Genomic DNA, 16,952 nt, shown 5'->3' on the forward strand with positions numbered 1-16,952 from the left:
GGAACTTTAGTTTGGTTAATTTTTTTTCCTAAATTAAGGAAATTTACCTGTCCTTCTCCTCCCCTTCGAAGAACCTGGATTTTTTTTTTCTCATTTGAACCCTTGGGATGAATTGCCTTGCTTTCAGCATGTCCTTTTCTGCCAGCCTATATACACATGGTAAAATAGATGAATATTTGACATTTACCGTGTTAAAACAAAAAGCCAACAAAATTCATGAAAATCTCCAAGAGCTGCATCTTATCCAGGTGGCCTGCTGTTTGAAATATGACTCCTGGTGTGTATTGTACTCTTAGCCCTAGGATTCAGTAATGAGATTGAGTGGTATCTTGCGTGAGCACTTCTGGATGATTGACAGTGAGGTGATGTGAATCATCATTTATCAGGATATTATCATGCCTACCCTTGATAATTTCTCCCTGCTGTCTGGGGAGGTGGTGAAGACAGATAGGACTTTGTGATGTCAAAGTAATTAGTGTGTGTTGGTTTCCAGCTGAACAAACTGGAAACTAATGATCAGGTAAATGAAGATGAAGTGCATTAGTGTAAGGATGAAGGTGCAAGGACCTTGGGGAAGAGCTTATCAAAATTTCATGGGGGTTATTTGAATATCTTACAATTTGTGCAGTTGCAAGCAGTATTTTTAAACTACTAAAGGATACTTCTGCAACAGTCTATTTACATGTCCTTTGGTGATATCTCTTCTTGAGAGAAGGTCAGCACTAGGGTTGAGGACATTGAACTCTTTCCTGTAAGGACTGGAAACTCCTTATGATTTTCATAAAATCTAAATAGTCAGTTTCCAGCTAATGGCAGCAATTTTGAATTAAATGTTAAGGAATTTCAGTGTATACTGAAAAGGTTAGATTTTCCAGTGACTCCACCCTTTGTAAAGTGGGGAGGTTACTATCATTTGGCTCTTTTTTTTATTTGACCCATGACTGGATCTGTTATAAAAAGCCTGTGCTACTGCAACAGGCTTTTAACAGGCATGGTAGTTTCTTGGTACAAGTTAAAATTCTGAAAATTTTATGGATGTGTGATTAGTGAAATAATTTTATAACCTGAAAAAACTTTGTGTAGGTGTGTACAGCTATGCCAATGTTGCAAATAATGCTTAGTGCACAAGACTGGCTGAATGTAATTGCTATACCAGCAGCAAGTGATCTGAGTTAATTTTATCACCTGTGATTAGATATTGCTAATTGTAATTAACTGATTGAAAAGTTTTACATGCTTGCTTTTCAATTATTAAAATGGTAATTTACTCATTGCCATTTATCAGTAAACTTGTATTAATATATGCCAATATCCCAGACACCACCAAGAATAACATACTTGTGACAGCAAAGTTTTTAATTAAAACCTCATGGCAAAATTATTCTTTTGGCTAATTTTTATGTACACAGCTTCTTTTTTTTAATTTCAGTTGCTTCTTTGGAAGTGAGTGGGCTAGAATCTCTGGCAGGAATTTGTCTGTATTAATATGGCTCATCAGAGACATTATATTTAATTGGAGAGCCTGCGGTACAGTGGCAGGAGGCTGGAGGGAATTATTTAGCATTAGCAATGGCTCGTCTGGGAGTTGTGCACTAATCAAGGAGCTTGTGTGTTAACTGTAGGGATGATGGGAGTTATGACGATTATGACATGTGAGCACATGTCTGAATGAGAACTGGACAGGCAATGAGTTAATCAAGAAATATATTAAATGGCTCCCATGCTGCTTCATTATTACTCTGTACAGTGTCTGTCAGATTGTGTACTTTACCAAAAAATAAAATCCAACAAATAGATTTTTTTTCTGCAGATAAAGTTAATATCAAATTTTTAAACCAAGAACCTCTTTCTCTATTTTTGAAGTCAATGTGTGCTTTTAAAGGCTGTGTTGAAAAAGAGTGAGTGCTTGGCCTGTAAAATGTATTTAAACACTCCCATCTGCAAGCTTTTGTATTTTGTCAAATGCTTGTTTTCGGTAAATATGAATTATTTCCCACTTTCAATTAGATGTCTTTAACATATTTAAGCTTTTACATAATTAATAGCTTGATAAAATATGAAATTTATTGTGAGCAACTTAGCTTCAAGAAAATAGAAATGCTACTATATTCCATTACCTGGGTGCTCCAAATCTTATAAAGTAAAGAAACCAAATACAGTACACTTTAACTGTAATGCAGGGACTGTTTATATGCCAGGTAGACACATTCTGTGCTCAGCATGGTTATAGGCATCCATTTCCTATCTGTCATGAAGTTATCAGTTCTGCTGGAAAAAGTCATGTTTAGAGGAAATGGAATTAATAAATTGAGTCCACCTTACAAAAAGTTAAACCAACTGAATTGTGTCAGTAGGCAAATTTATCCCAGAGCTACTGGACAGGTGAGCATGTGCATTTTTCCTGCTATTGTAAGCACTGCCAAATTTAATACAACTTTCTACCAAACTGTAACCTTCGTGTATTAGCTTAATTAAAGCAGTATCATGGCTACTACCCAAAGTGTTAACCTGTAGGAGGTTGTTATTGAAATCCATTATCTGCGGAGTCAGTATTAGTGGTCAGCAGCAGCAGAAGTAAAACTGCAAGTAAGACCCTCCCTTGGGTGCTGTGAGCTCAGCAGGTTAAACTGTCAAAGCTTCTTAAAGGATGGATAGTTAAACCCCCTGGAGTTCAAGGTAAACCAATCATTTGCTGTCAGCAGGAAATATGACTTTATTTAGCAGGTTGGAGGGGAAAAATACCCAAACCTAAATGCTAACAGGAAAGAGGATTTAGAAGGAACCATTCTGTAAGACTGTGTGTTGCTGTGCTATGTAGATTCCATGCAACCTGGAAAGATTTTTTTTTTTAATTCCAGGGTTTTTTGAAATAGGAATTTGTTTATATAGATATTTACTCCAATGGCTTATAAAACTATGCGTAAGGTTGGGTTAATTTCCTAAGCCTGTGAATATTATCTATATGTTGTGAGGAGTGCAAAATTTTGTGCCTCTTAAATGGAAACAGTTGTCAGTTTGCAGAAATAAGTTTTCTTTCCTTTGGTGTTGTGCAGGTGTTGCCTGTATGGCATGTAATTATCTCTTTAACCATATAATATAAATATATTTAGGATTGACCAAGTGTTCTATGTTGAAGATTTAAATATGTATTAATAGAATTTGTATGTATAGGCCACATGTATTTATGATACTGTAATTAGGCTGTTCCAATAGTGGTACTTCACATTTTGTCTAGTTTTTACTTAATCTTCAAAGGTGAAGATCTGGAGCTTTTGTTTTAGCACTTCTGAAATTCTTGCCATAAGAAAGAGAATCCCAGAAGTGATAGATTATCATAGCAGGGTGGGAACTAGGTGGTGGGGGGAGCACTTTACTATCATTCTGTTCATTGGAACAAAATCTCTGCTTGGGTGGAGAGAACTTTGTAGTTGCTGCAAAGAATGGTCTTTTGTATATCAAGACTCATTTCCTCAATACATGTACCATTCTTAGACTGAATCTGCTTGATGTGCTGAAATAGTACTGTCTAAGATTAATGGGATGCAATGGAGACTAAAATTCTGCTCACTATCCATGAGTTAACTTAAGCTGGGAAAGTGTGTATCATAGGAAATAAGCTAGGGGATGGAAATACTGGTATGGAAAATACTCAATAAGCTAAAACTCCCCAGCAAATAAAGGATTTCTCTAGAGTCACACTAAATTAAAATTTTTACAATTTGAGTTGTAGCTATAGCAGAGCTCTGAGGGCTGTAAGGAAAAAAAAAATCATTGAAAATATTTTTGTCAGATGATCTGGAAAAGAATGGAACCACATAAAGTCTGGCCTCTGCAACTGTGAATGAGTTGTCCGGCGTTGGTAGTAATTGTGTAAAAATTGTATTTGAACAGTGCAGATTTCGTAGTCTGTTCCTGCCTGTTTGTTAGACCATATACAGTTCTTACAGGCTTGAGCTGCCTGCTTGTCTGTGCAGTAATTTTCAGGAGTGCTTGATGCTTTTTCTTCATTGCACTGTTTTTGTAGACTTTATCTTGACATCTGCATTTTGAAATCTCAAAGCTGTCTTGTCTTTCAAAAGACTTTTGAGGGTAGAAAACTTACAATGGATTTTATAGAGAGGACTATCTTCTTTGAAGCTGTGCTATAATGAATAATTAGCATACACTGGCAGAGAAGTAATTTTCTTGCAAAATGAACAATTTTATTTGGGAACTTAATAAAGAATCATTTTAAAGAAATCTGAATATTCACATTAGTGGAATTTTGAAGGAAAAATGCTTTACTTTTGTAAATGTCATGTAATAACATAATATTTAGTATGAATATTTTGTAAGGCATTTTAAAGTATTAAATTCCTCATAAAAGCATAAGTTTATGCTTGCCATAATGGTAATGTTGAGATTTTATGATTTTTGTTAATTTTTATTAATTTTATGTACTGCTTTAGTACTTAGCCTTAGTGGTAAAACCCTCTCTGGGGTACCTAGAAGTGGTTAAGGGGTGTGCGTATGTACTTACATACATACATGTGCATATATATTTTCTGTTGAACATATATGTATTGCATAGACCTGAGGAAAATCTGTGTTTTAGGAAACCTGCTCTGTAATTTTGTCATCATTAAGATATTCTGCATTCATTGACAAACTGTTTTTTCTGGTATTTTCTTTGGTTTATTTGACATTGTAGAACTTGCTCCATATTGTGTCTCAATTTCTCTAAGTCTAAACTACTTGTGAAAGAGTGCTCTCCTGCCCCCTCTCATTCATTCAGTGTATGGGATCTGATGGTCATGCAGCTGGGAGATGGTTTAACTTGCTGATCTGACAGAAGGTTAATTTCCCCTCCCCTCAGATTACTTTTCCACTGTGTCTGTTCAGTTCATTGATCTGTCTCAGCAGCACTGTAATTGCTGGAGCTGAGTGTGGAGGAGCGCTTAGGGGTGGGATCATCCTTTGAGTGGCATTTTCTATATGCCTAGAGTGAGGCTTATTGTGAAACTTGATGTAGCTCTCAATATATGGTTCATTTTGGGCCTGAAGTTAGTCCACACTGGGAAGAACATAAATCACTGTAGATCTGCATCTTGTGTTTGATTTTTTTTTTTTTAATTGCAATCTTCCCACTACTGATCCAGAATATGTGGTATTTAGTTGATTCACACATTTCCCTTTTCACCTTTCTGTTAAATACTGTTCTGTAGTTGAAATACCAGGTAGCTGTGAATTCACCTTGCTGTTGTTTGAGCTATTCTCTCAAGACACTAGAACTGATTTTAGGAATCTCTGATCTTTGGATGCTGGAAGTAACTTCTGCAGTCCATCCATGTGTAGACATCTGAATGTGTGCTGGGTTCATCCATCTGAAAGGGGAGCTCTATCCAAATTAGAGCTGATAATGCTGAATAGGGGCATGTTACCAGTGCATACTACATGTTACTTTGTACTGTGGCTGAGTTTAACCTACTTTTTCTGAATCCCAAGTGTCTTCTGGTACATCTAGCTTAATCAAGAGCTAAATCTCTACTATATGAGGTTCTGCAGTTGACTGCCCTTCCTACCATGTGATACTATTTCCTAGACCTGCTTAACTACTAGTTTTCCCATCTCTTACATGTTTTAACCCCTTTAGAAGACAAAACAAAGAAGCATGCATGAAATGCATTCCTTGGTGAGCTTGTTTTTGGGAGAGGCAGGAAAAAGAAACAGCATGAGAAAGATCTGTCCTATTGCTTTGCTAATGTGCTTAGAAGCCGAGATTCCATTAGGGAAAGGCTGACATGTGGGTGCAGATGTGTTTGAAATGCAGGGAGGCTACTAAAAGCTCTGTAGGGCATCACTATTTTGTTAACATCACAAAAAACTTAATTATTTTTCTAAAACACTGAAAGTGCAAAATCGCATACACTGCAAAGACGAAACTTGAGCATCCTCACAGAACATAGTGGACTGCTCTAATAAATATGATGAATTGCTCAAATCATGCAACACTCTTTCTTTGGTAAATACATTTATTAAGTGTCCTCCCAAATTGTTAGTGTATGTTATGAACTAAAAATCTCCTGTTTATCCTGGAGAATTGCTGTAGATAACGTATTCCAAAGTAAAAATAGTCTGCAGACATATGATTGCAGTTGCAAGCTTGCAGACTTTCTTCACCGCACTCCAGACATAAGCAAAGGTTGTGTTGAGTGGCTGTGCTGCCTCCAGTTTTCACTTGAGCTGACAAACTTGGTAGGTAGCTCTCCCACCAAGGGAACACCAGTGGAAGGAGGCAAGAGGAGTGCTTTTCCCTCAAGACTGTTAATGTGTTTTGCTACTGATGCAGTAGCCTGGAGTTAGAGATTGGGACATTCTGGTTTTCCCCTCCTGATTGCTCTATCTCTTTTGATTGTTCGGTTCACCCAAAGGTAGATTAGTGAACAAGGGACTATTGACCTACTTTTTCAGTTACTCTACCAAAGAAATGGATTGTTCCTGGTTGGTGTTGAGTACAACATGTTGGAAGTTGTGATACAAATTAACTATTTCATTCTGCTAAATTTTCAATAGCTAACTTGTGTGCTAGTTAGAGGGTTCAACACAGTAAACACTTGCAATAAAATTCTGATGGAGAAGCCTTCTTTCTCACCTTTGTTCTAGAAGGTGCTTCACTGAAGCTGTCAAACAATAAGCATGTAGAAAAGGTTTTTTGGAGCCAAGGCCATTGTGGAACTCATCTCTAGAATCTTATCTGTAATGTCTTCAGGACTCGAGAGGCATTTTCTTGCTTGTCCCACAAGCAGAATATAGTTTGAGAGTATCACTCTATGACAGCTTTAGCATGGTCTCGTTTTCACAGTAGGAGCGATCAAGCCTCTAAGTACACTGGGGAGTCTTTTCCTCTTTATAAGGCAAGTAAAATTGTGTGTCTTTTTAGGAGCATACAACATTCCAGAGCTTCATCCATGGAAGAGAGAATGGAGATTTACTTTTTTTTTTTAAAGTTACAAAAATAACTTCACGTGTATAAGCAAGAATGCAAACAGATGAAAATCTTGATACGTGTTGAAATGTGCTTTCTCTTGCTGTTGATTAAAAATGCAGTTTTCCTTGCCTGATTCATGTTGCCTGTCTTTTAGTGATTGTTCAGTTCAACCTGGATCCATTAGTTTTAATTTTAGTTGAAAAATGGATTTTTGAGTTCCTTGGTTACTGAGGTTATTTACTGTCTTCATTTTTTGACCAGCTGGCAAACTTGAAGGGCAAGACTAGGAAGTAAAGGAAAGGGTGTTATATTTTTAAATTTATTTTTCTCAGCTGGTGTCCATGAACCAGGGATCTAATCCTGCAGATGCTAATGGATGGGCTGTTTTGAGGGTCATTGTAAACTTGGAGGGGAATGTAAGTAAATGCCCTTCACCAAAACACAAAAGTGGTTTGGAGGCCACTGAAGAGTTGTTTTACAGAGTCCTTGTTTAACTATTTGTGAGCCATCAAATTAAAATAGTTTAAAATGGGCTTGCAAAGAAATCTATTTATCTTGACTCTGCAGGTTGACCTGTTTATTTGCCTGAACTTTTTTTAGGTTTTTGGAATGCTGAGTAAAATTAAATATGGGAAATATAGGGTAGTTATGGTATTGGTTTTTCACAGTTTTGTTTTTGGTGCACTTTAAACATGTTTCCATTATTTTGTTTTAGGGCTAAATGCTGTAATGGTGTGGCAGTATTTCTTTGCAGATAGTACTTTAAAGTATGATACTGCACACTATGTGCTCAGTTTGATTTTTTTTTTTTTTTTTTTTTTTTCAGGCTCAAGACTGTTCAATGCCACAGGCTTTTTGTTCTGTTTTGTCTGTCTCTTTTGGCAATGGTGCTGGCAAGATTTGAGGTGGTTGGTTTTTTTTTTTACCTAACTTACAAAGGATTTATTCATTAGCCCTATTTTATGGGTTGAGCTAATTGTGATTTGTCTTGCTGAGCGGTATTATGCAGTTTGGGCCAATTAAGTGAATCCACTTACACCAACGGATGTTGTTCCAATGTGTAATATTGATTTGAACTATAAAAGGAGAATGACTTGTTTGATTAGATTTCTTTGTCTGAACAATGCTCAATCTTATCTAGTGTACCAAACAAAAGTGTTCTCTTTGCTGAGGTTGTTTTAATTGCTTCTTAGGTTTGATTAGCACTGTATATGCAGGTATAACAGTTTCCCTATAATATAAATTCTGAAACAGCACAGAAGAATCAGGAGGAAAATGTAGCCTGCAACTCAGTGAAACTGTCTCTGCTGTGTGAATATCAACTTGTGTTGAGACCTGGTGATGTGTAGGCTGACCTACTCTGAAAAACAGGGACACTGGGGAATCCCAGACATTTACCTCCTCAGAGATGGAGGAAAAAGGGAGTGTATGTGTGTGTATGTGTTAATTAGACATTTACACTGAAGTAAATTACATCTGTCACATGATAAGCCTCAGAAACTGCTGAAGTATATAAAATCATCTGTGGAAACTATGCAGCTGATATTAAACACTCCATTAGGAAATGCATGTACATATATTTTTCTATGTTGACAATTTACTTTTTGGAGTTAGTAAATGAGAATGAGTGATTGTGGGGAGAAAAGCACTTTTTGTCATGAAGCAGATCCCTAAGAAGGTAACAAGCTTGAGCTGCTGAATAATTACAATGCTAGAGATCTGTACATTATCTTGGTGTCTTTGATTGTTTTATAGACTGTAAATGCACTGAAAGCGGTTTATTTCTTTGCCTTAAAATAATTTTTAATACATTCTATGTTCATGCTGAGAACTTTTGTGTTTAAATGTTGAGAGACGTGTATTTAAATGTAATTTGTTTATAATGTAGATTCCAACTACTGATCTGCAGCCGCTGAGTGGCCCTGGAGAAGGTTACCTTGATACTGCTGTGTTAAACAGAATGCCTCTAAGAGACCAATGTATATTTTAGATATCAAGTTATTAATTTTGATTTTTTGAAATTATTTAAGATACAGGTTTAATTATGAGGATAATTCAATAAATTCAGAGTATGGCTATACAAGAGAGCATGCTAATATCAAATGATTGTGTATCACTCTCCAGGATAAAGGAGAGCTAACATAACCTAGGTAATTTGGGTATGTACTAGCTCTGATTCACTGCAGCCCTTCTAAATTGGGTTGTCTGCAAGGCAGATACTGACTATTTTTGTGGTGCTCATATCCAAAACTTTGGGTTATGGATGTATTTGTCTTCTGGAGTATGATGCCAAACCCTGGCATCAAACCTGGCTTATAAGTCCTCCTAAAATATTGAAATGTAGAAGGATCTCCAAGCCCAATTGCTGCTACTGTTATCACCTCTTACTGCACTCTGCACCCTGAGAGCTGCTGCAGCCTGGAGTGGTGCTTAACACCAGTCCGGGCTGAAAATAACTGGCAAGTCATCCCCAATGGACTCCTTGCTTGACTTGCCTATTTGCTGCAAAGGTGGTGAAGAAACGTGAAGCTGTTCCTGTGGAAAGATGTGGCAGGATTTGCTGATACAGGTGCCTTGCCATGAAGGTGGCTTCTGGACCTAAACTAGTTTTGTAGCCAGTGGCCACTTCTGTGCTCTTTGCTTCTGGAAGAATAAGCTTATTGTTGTGTAATAAGATAATTGTTGTACTTCAAATTATTTCCAGTTGACTTAGTATCTTAAAATAGTTACAGCATTTAATAGTATTTCTTCTAATGTTGTTCTGCTAGGGCTCCTTGTTGAATCCAGAGTTTTACTATTAGTAGCTTATTTCTCATAGATACGGAGTGTGATGAACTGGTTGGCTGTTCGTGATTGGTTTGGATTTCCAAAGGTGACTGGATTTAGTCTCTAGTTTTTTGATTAGATTGAGGTTCTATAAAATGAAAATTCAGTAGGTTTTGGTTTTGTTGTTCTAGAAATATAATCAGCCTTTATGAACTAGACTACTTAAAGTATAAAACTTTTACAGAAATTAAACTGCTTTTGCACACACAGTGTCTTTCCATGATTTCCAGTTGTTTGTATTCTCTAACATAACAAGTCCTTGGTAGCTGCTTGAGACTTCTCTTGAGGCCCGGGTAGCCCAATATGATTAAAAACTGTAGTATAAACCATTAAGCACTTAGATTCAACTGTTTTCCAGCCTTTGTTGTTACCCATTCATGCTTGAGATTGCAGGGTCAATTCAGATATTTATGAAGGAATTGCATTTTTTCAAGAACCTCCTGGGACTTCCTTCTTTATTTTGGTTGACATTGGGTTTTTTTGTGAACTAAAACAGAAAAGGGATAAATTACACCTCTGAGATTTTAGCTGTTAGGGACAGGTTTTGAATACCTAGGATTGTGTGATTTAAGTCAAGTACTTAAGCAATCCTTGAGTTTGAAAATCAATATATTTGAAATTTGTGGTGGTTGAGGTAGGGGAGTTGCTGGATTCTTAGTATTGTCTAGGAAGATTTGTGTTATGAGTTAGCTTCTGCAGAGGTAAAGGTTTACTGAATGACTGTGTGAGGTAGGCAGCCCTTGGTAGTAGGCTGAAAGTTTCAGTTGTCATGTAGACTCAAATGATGGCTTTTGTTATAATGTTTGCTAGTAATTACATTTGTACTATACAAAAGAATCTGACGTATTTGTGTTACAATATCTGGGGTATTCTTCATACAGTGCAGTGTCAAAGAAATTTAAACACTAAGGGGAATTGTCATTATGAATTACTAAGTAGCAGATTTCCAGTTTATGTGTGCTGGTTTGCTAACAATAAAGGTAGATATGAACTCATAATAAAAGTAGATATTAGAAGCCCCCTAGATGGGGCTGGATCCTGAAAATCCTCCCAGCTGTCACTGAATCCTGAAAATCTGGAGGTTTTGAACTAGTGGAGGTCAAATGGAGGCCTCTTTTTTTTGAGAGATTTGTCTGGTGCATTCAAGGCTGAAGTAGCACTGAACAAGAGAAGGCACCAACAACTTGCAGTAAGGTGAGCAAAGAGAAATGGATTTACCCGGTTACAGGGTAATGTGGGAAAGGAAGAGTTGAAACTCCAAAGAGCTGAATAGCAACAACATATTTCAGAAAGGGGTGGGGGAATACTGGGGAAAAGTGCACAAGACTGTTTAATGTATAAAATCAATTTGTTTGCAGTATCTTCTATGGCTGCTTTTGGTACTAGTGGGACTCTATTGGTGTCTTAGTGCAGCAAGCGGGTGGGTGTGGAGTTTTCATCTTGATACCTAGAAACAGCTAGTACTATTTCGTCCTTTTCTATAAGGAAGCTTTTGGTTCTGTAAAACATACATTCTTAATTAAGCTTAGGCTTGAATGACTTTGTTTAGAACTGTACACCATATTGGGATTCAGAACTACTATAAGCATATAAACTGATCATTGAGATAAAGCTGCTGTTTCTTCAACTTAGTGCTGCAGGAAGGATGACACAGGCTAATCTTGATAGCATTTGATCAAAATAGATTACTTAGTTGCTAAGGTGTGTGTGCTAAAAAGCGCAAAAACCACTGCATGGTTGTCTGTGCTACTGCTCTAAGATTTTTTTTTGTTTTGTTCTATTTATATTGTGAGACCAATGCTGTAGTGATTAAACAAAACAGTTGTGACTTTATAGAAGCAATAGTTGAAATGTGAAATGTGTGGTGATTCCAGGAGGTTATGTGAACTCTTATATACTTAAGAATGTAGTAAATTCAGAAGCTATTTAAGAGATGCCTCCAGAAAGAAACATGGGATTTGGTGGTAAGTTAATATGCTTCTTGTTGGTAGGATTAACATTTTCAAGTTCAGAAAAGGTCAATAAAACTGAAGAAAAAATGAAAGTGCTTAATAAGTGGCTCTCTTCCTTTTTATACATTTGTTATATTTACCTGTTACTTATTTCTCATTGTATTGTTCAAAATATTGCCTCACTGCTGCTTGTCAGTGTTTGTAGATGTTTTTTGGATTTTTCTGGCCTTGTTTCTTTTGAATGAACCAATAGTGTATCCAGACTATGTAACTTCTAACTCATTGGACACACTTGACAGCCTTCATACTACTTGCAAATAAAACTCCTTTTCACAAAGAACAAAATTTTCTGATAAAACCAAAAATATTGTGCAGAATTACAGAATATGCTGAGTTGGAAGGGATCCACAAGGATTATGGAGTCCAGCTCTTAAGTGAACGATCTGTACAGGGACCAAAACCACAAGCTTGGTGTTATTTATACCATGCTTTGGCCAGCTGAACTCATCTCAGGGTCTTATATTTCTCAAATGTTAATACTAATTTTCTAAAAGAGCACTGATTTTTAGATAATATATTTTCAGTTTCAAATACTGAAGATATCAAATAATTTTAAAAATTGGTAAACATTGGAAATGTCAAATTGTCATTCTAAATAAGTCTTACTGACAGCTAACAATCTTACACAGTTTAAACGATGGCGTGCTTTCTTAAATACATACTGTAAGGGAGCTTACAAAAAGCAGAATGAGGAAAAACTGGTTGTTTGTTTTCATGGTTATATCTGTATCTTACTTGAAAGAAAAGTATTCTGAACTCTGAAAACATGTTAAAGACCTATCTAATTAAACTTTTTAAACTTAAAGATAAGCATTCTTGTGAGATATAAGAAGACTTCTAACTCCAAACCTAGCTATTTTAGTATTCTTGGTAAAATGTTGGAGATGTTTGTCCCTTTTTTGTTTGGCTAAAATATATTTGGCAAATGCATATAAATGAGGATACAATGGATTAGAAATCAAACATGAGCCTGCTTAAATAATTCTCAAGATTTTCTGGTTCACGTGTAGTGATATTGAACTCTTTAGTCATTGGCTTTAATTTGTGCATGGTGCTGACCTGATGCTGTGCAGGGACACTCATTGCATCCCTTCATTCAATTCACTCTAATTATCCCCAACTTCATGGGGAGCCTGCTTAGAACTGGTCATGAATGTTTGTTATTAAGTATTAAGATATTAGACTACCCTGGTTACAAGTAACAAAATAGTTTTTAGTCTGAATTTACATATAGGAAGGTGAAATTATATTTGTCTTGGTTTTATTTAATCAAATATAAAATAATGTATTAGAACAATAAAACATTTTGAAAGTGACTTAAACTCAAAGCTAAATGAAATGAGATTTACTGTGCAAGTACTTGTATGCCAGTGTTGGTAATTTCAGTGTGTATTTTAGAGTGGCTATGGTATGTAAATGATCTTTGACACCATCAGATTTGTGTGCATGTAACTGGGTGTTGTTAATTATTTTTGCTGGGAGCATCTGTTAATGCAGACTATTGCCTCTTCAGGTTCACGTGAAAATGGCGGATGAAGCTGTCTGTGTTGGCCCAGCTCCCACCAGCAAAAGCTACCTCAACATGGATGCCATCATGGAAGTCATTAGGAAAACCAGGGCCCAAGCTGTGAGTCTGAATGTGTCTATCTGCTGCAGCTGTTTCATATACAGAAAGCAGAAAAGCCAGAGTTTGTATTTTTTTTTTTAAAAAGGTGTGTGGGGGGGGAAGTGATTGAATACGCTATTCCAGTTAGTTCATGTCACATGAGTTAAATGTGTCTGAAATCGCTACTGGAAATCAAAGGCTTTGTAGCATCTGGCAGCACTGGTCGCTGATCCTGCAGGTGGCTGCTGGATTCAGCTTTCACACCAGGGAGCAGCTTCAGTTCATTTCCAAATTTGCTGGGGGAAAAAAAAAATCCCAATTAGTTTTGAGTGCTAACCCTTTATATGCCATAATGGCTTTTTTGAACGTTTTACAAAGTGTGTCCAGAAAGGTTTAAGCAAAAACTTCATTTGAATCGCTATCAATATTGTATAAATGTTACTTGCAGGAAGGTATATGGTGCATCCTGTAATTGCTTTTGTTTCAGAAGGTTTACAAAATGCACATTAGCTTATTTGTGTAAATGTGGGCAAGTCTGCCTATTTTCCCTCCAAGTTGGCCAGAGATTCAAAGCTTAACAGGAATCAGTAGGAAAAACTAATATGTAGTCATGTTCGCATTCCTAATGTTCTTTGTTCTGTCACTGAAATGAATGTATTATTCAGAGCTACTGTACACAGAGCATTTATTAAAATGAAATTTGATGTGTATATATCAGCATCACTAACTACCCTTGAACAGCTGGATCAGCACTGTGATTTCTTTCTAAGATGATGTTTTGGTACAGTGCCTTTAGGGGCCAGAAACAAAACCAGTATTTTCTTCCCTTTGAGTTTCTGAATATGAAACCCAGTTATTGGCTCTTTAAAAGAGGTGAATAAAATGGCTTACACTTTGTCTGTTAGAGTATATTAGATCAAGAATCTTATGCGACTTGCAAAAAGTAAGCAGAAAAGTGAAATGAAAACTTTCTCATGCTCCTGTCAAGTCATTAGGTTGAATGTATATTGGGGTGTGAGTAGCAAATGAGGCACACAGGATGCTTGACTTAGACTAATGAAGAGAGTACATTGTGTTTTCTAGCCAGGATCATTAGAGGTAGGGAGCTTATGACTGGGGACCTGTGCACCATTGTTGTGGTTAGGGCTGGAAATATTTTGGGATACAGAGTACTTTATAGTGCTTACTGAGGAGAGTGTGGATGAGCATATTTGGGGAAATCTGCAATGGAGCTAAAAAGAGCAAAAGGCAAATCACCAAAGGTAATGTCCATTTGCTCTTCAAACAGCTCCATTTGCTCTGCAGGCAGCCCTGTTCTCCTAGTTAAATAAGGACAGTTTGTTTCAGAAATGATAGCTCAACAACATGAGTTAGGACAGAAAAATCAGTGTTAAGAGAGTTTCTGAAGGTACTCAACCTGTTTAAATGCTTAGTGATCTAGTCTACCATCCCCAGTACCTGAAAACGTGCTAGTGACTTTGGTGTCTGGTTTCAGAAGTCAATCAGCTTGAATTTTTTATTTTGTCTTCCAAGGTACACCCAGGATATGGATTTCTTTCGGAAAATAAAGAATTTGCTAGACGTTTGGTAAGTTATTTTTATTTGCTTGGCTGTAACTGATGCCATAGATGGCACATACTTGTTTCAAGGTATCTAAGGAATCAAGCTACCAACTCAAGGCAAATCTAAAAGATACTTTAACATAGGGGATTTCAATATGCTTTCTGTACATGTGAATTCCTTGCATTTTCAGGATGTAATTGCAGGCTGAGTTTTCTTTTGGGAGAAGTCTGTTTGTAAGAACTTTACCCAGGATGTAAAAACCTTTCAGGATTTTCACTTATGCATGGACTGTTTATGAGGCTGCTCTGCAAAACTGGGTCACTGAAATGATCTAGGTTAAAAGTATCTGGTTTTAAGTGATCATCTTGGTGATTCGTAGCACAGCTGGTGAACAGCTGTATCAGCAGCCCTGAGAAGGTGCTGAACTGCACTTTGGGATGGGAATAGAAAGCTGTTTAAAAATCGGCTTCTCTGCTGGTGGTATTGTATTGTGAAGCTGCATTCTCTGAAAGGACCAAAGAGTCAAGAGGGTGCTGTTTTTACTTTGTCTGAATTTATAAAAATTATTGTTTAAAATCTCTTTATTTTAGTAAGGTTTTTGTATATTGTGAACTGATTATATGGCCAGATTTTATTTTTTTTCCAAAAGCTTTCATGCAGCTGCTCAAAAGTGTGAGCAGTGCTTGGAGGAAGTTGCATTCACATTGTTTGAACAAAGTCCTGAGTGGATGCTGTATGTGTAGCCACTGCAGATCAGGTGTTACTGTCTACTGATTTTTCTCAGAATAAGGACAGGCACATACTAGGTTGAAGTTCAAAGTAAAAAGCCATTGCAGCTACTTTGTTATGAAGTAAATGAACCATGTAGCTGAAGAAATACCTAGTTTTACAGGCAGCAAGAGAAATTTGTTTCTGCTTTTGAGAAAAATCTGCACCTTTTTGATTCAGGATAAACAACTTAGATGAAGAATGTGATTCTTGAATGGTGATTCTTTTGTCCTTAGCATTTGTAAAAGAGGTCTTCCGCGTACCTTCCTTGTCTATGTTTCTTTAGGTTTGAGTTCTAGTTTTAATAATGACCCTTACTCTTTAGTTGATTATTTGGTGTTAGAGGATACCACCTGCTCATTAAGGAGACTATTTGAGAATGAAATCTAAAAATTTCATACTTCAGTTGCTGTGATTTTTTAAAATTTTTTTTAAAGCTCCTAGACAAAAACAAGTGCAGGTTCTGTGGGCTGCTGAGTACACCCTGCTGTGTGCTGGTGATGTTAAAGTTGAAAGGAATTCTAAACACTTGGTGTTTGCCAGGATTTACCAAATCTGGGGTAATCTTTTACATGTTTTTTTTAATGCAGTTTAGCAGCTTTCTTTTATCACTGTTCTTTTTTGTATACCAGAGGTTCTTTATACAGGGAAGATTCCTGGCTTAATTTATAACAAACTCTGTTCTCAATGGATTAGACCAGCAGGATAACTGGCTTTAGTTGGCAGTTCCTGGTTTTTAGTAAGAAAAAAATTTCATGAAGTGTTCGCTTATGGTATTTTGATTTGCTGCTGAATATGGAAATTTGGTAGTTATTACTATGATCCAGGCACATTCTACAGTGGTGTGGTTGTTATTAACAATAAAATGTAAATGGTATGGTAATGTTAGTTACAATACTGGTGATGTGAATTGGGAACAATTTTTTTGGCAGGATTAAGCAGAAATGGAGAAAGTACACTTTCCTGTAGATCTTCTCCACCCTCCTATTTCTCATCTTTTCACTCAGATCGTAGGAAAGTTTCTTAACAATTTCCTGAAATAATGTGGTGACTAAAAACATGTTTGAGTTTTTGGTTGGTGCTGCAGTCTCAAAATAGCTTTAATTATGTTTCAGAAACACAGTGTGTTCAGTTCTCTAAAAATATAATAAAACAAGGTAATGTGATTTTGCTTTCTGAAATGCACTATTTAAAGACTCAATTAAGACAT

The 16,952-nt window shown here is 36.5% G+C and overlaps 1 protein-coding gene across 1 annotated transcript in view; it reads left to right on the forward strand.

Annotated features, from left to right (window-relative positions):
• Positions 1 to 16,952, forward strand: part of PCCA (propionyl-CoA carboxylase subunit alpha) — a 270,532-nt gene that overhangs the window by 25,792 nt on the left and 227,788 nt on the right. The window contains exons 5-6 of the mRNA XM_050975683.1: positions 13,319 to 13,432; positions 14,945 to 14,998. Coding sequence (XP_050831640.1) covers positions 13,319 to 13,432; positions 14,945 to 14,998 — 168 coding nt within the window. The remainder of the gene's footprint in view (positions 1 to 13,318; positions 13,433 to 14,944; positions 14,999 to 16,952) is intronic.

This window comes from Serinus canaria, chromosome 1 (assembly GCF_022539315.1).
Source record: "Serinus canaria isolate serCan28SL12 chromosome 1, serCan2020, whole genome shotgun sequence".
Taxonomy (NCBI): Eukaryota; Metazoa; Chordata; class Aves; order Passeriformes; family Fringillidae; genus Serinus; species Serinus canaria.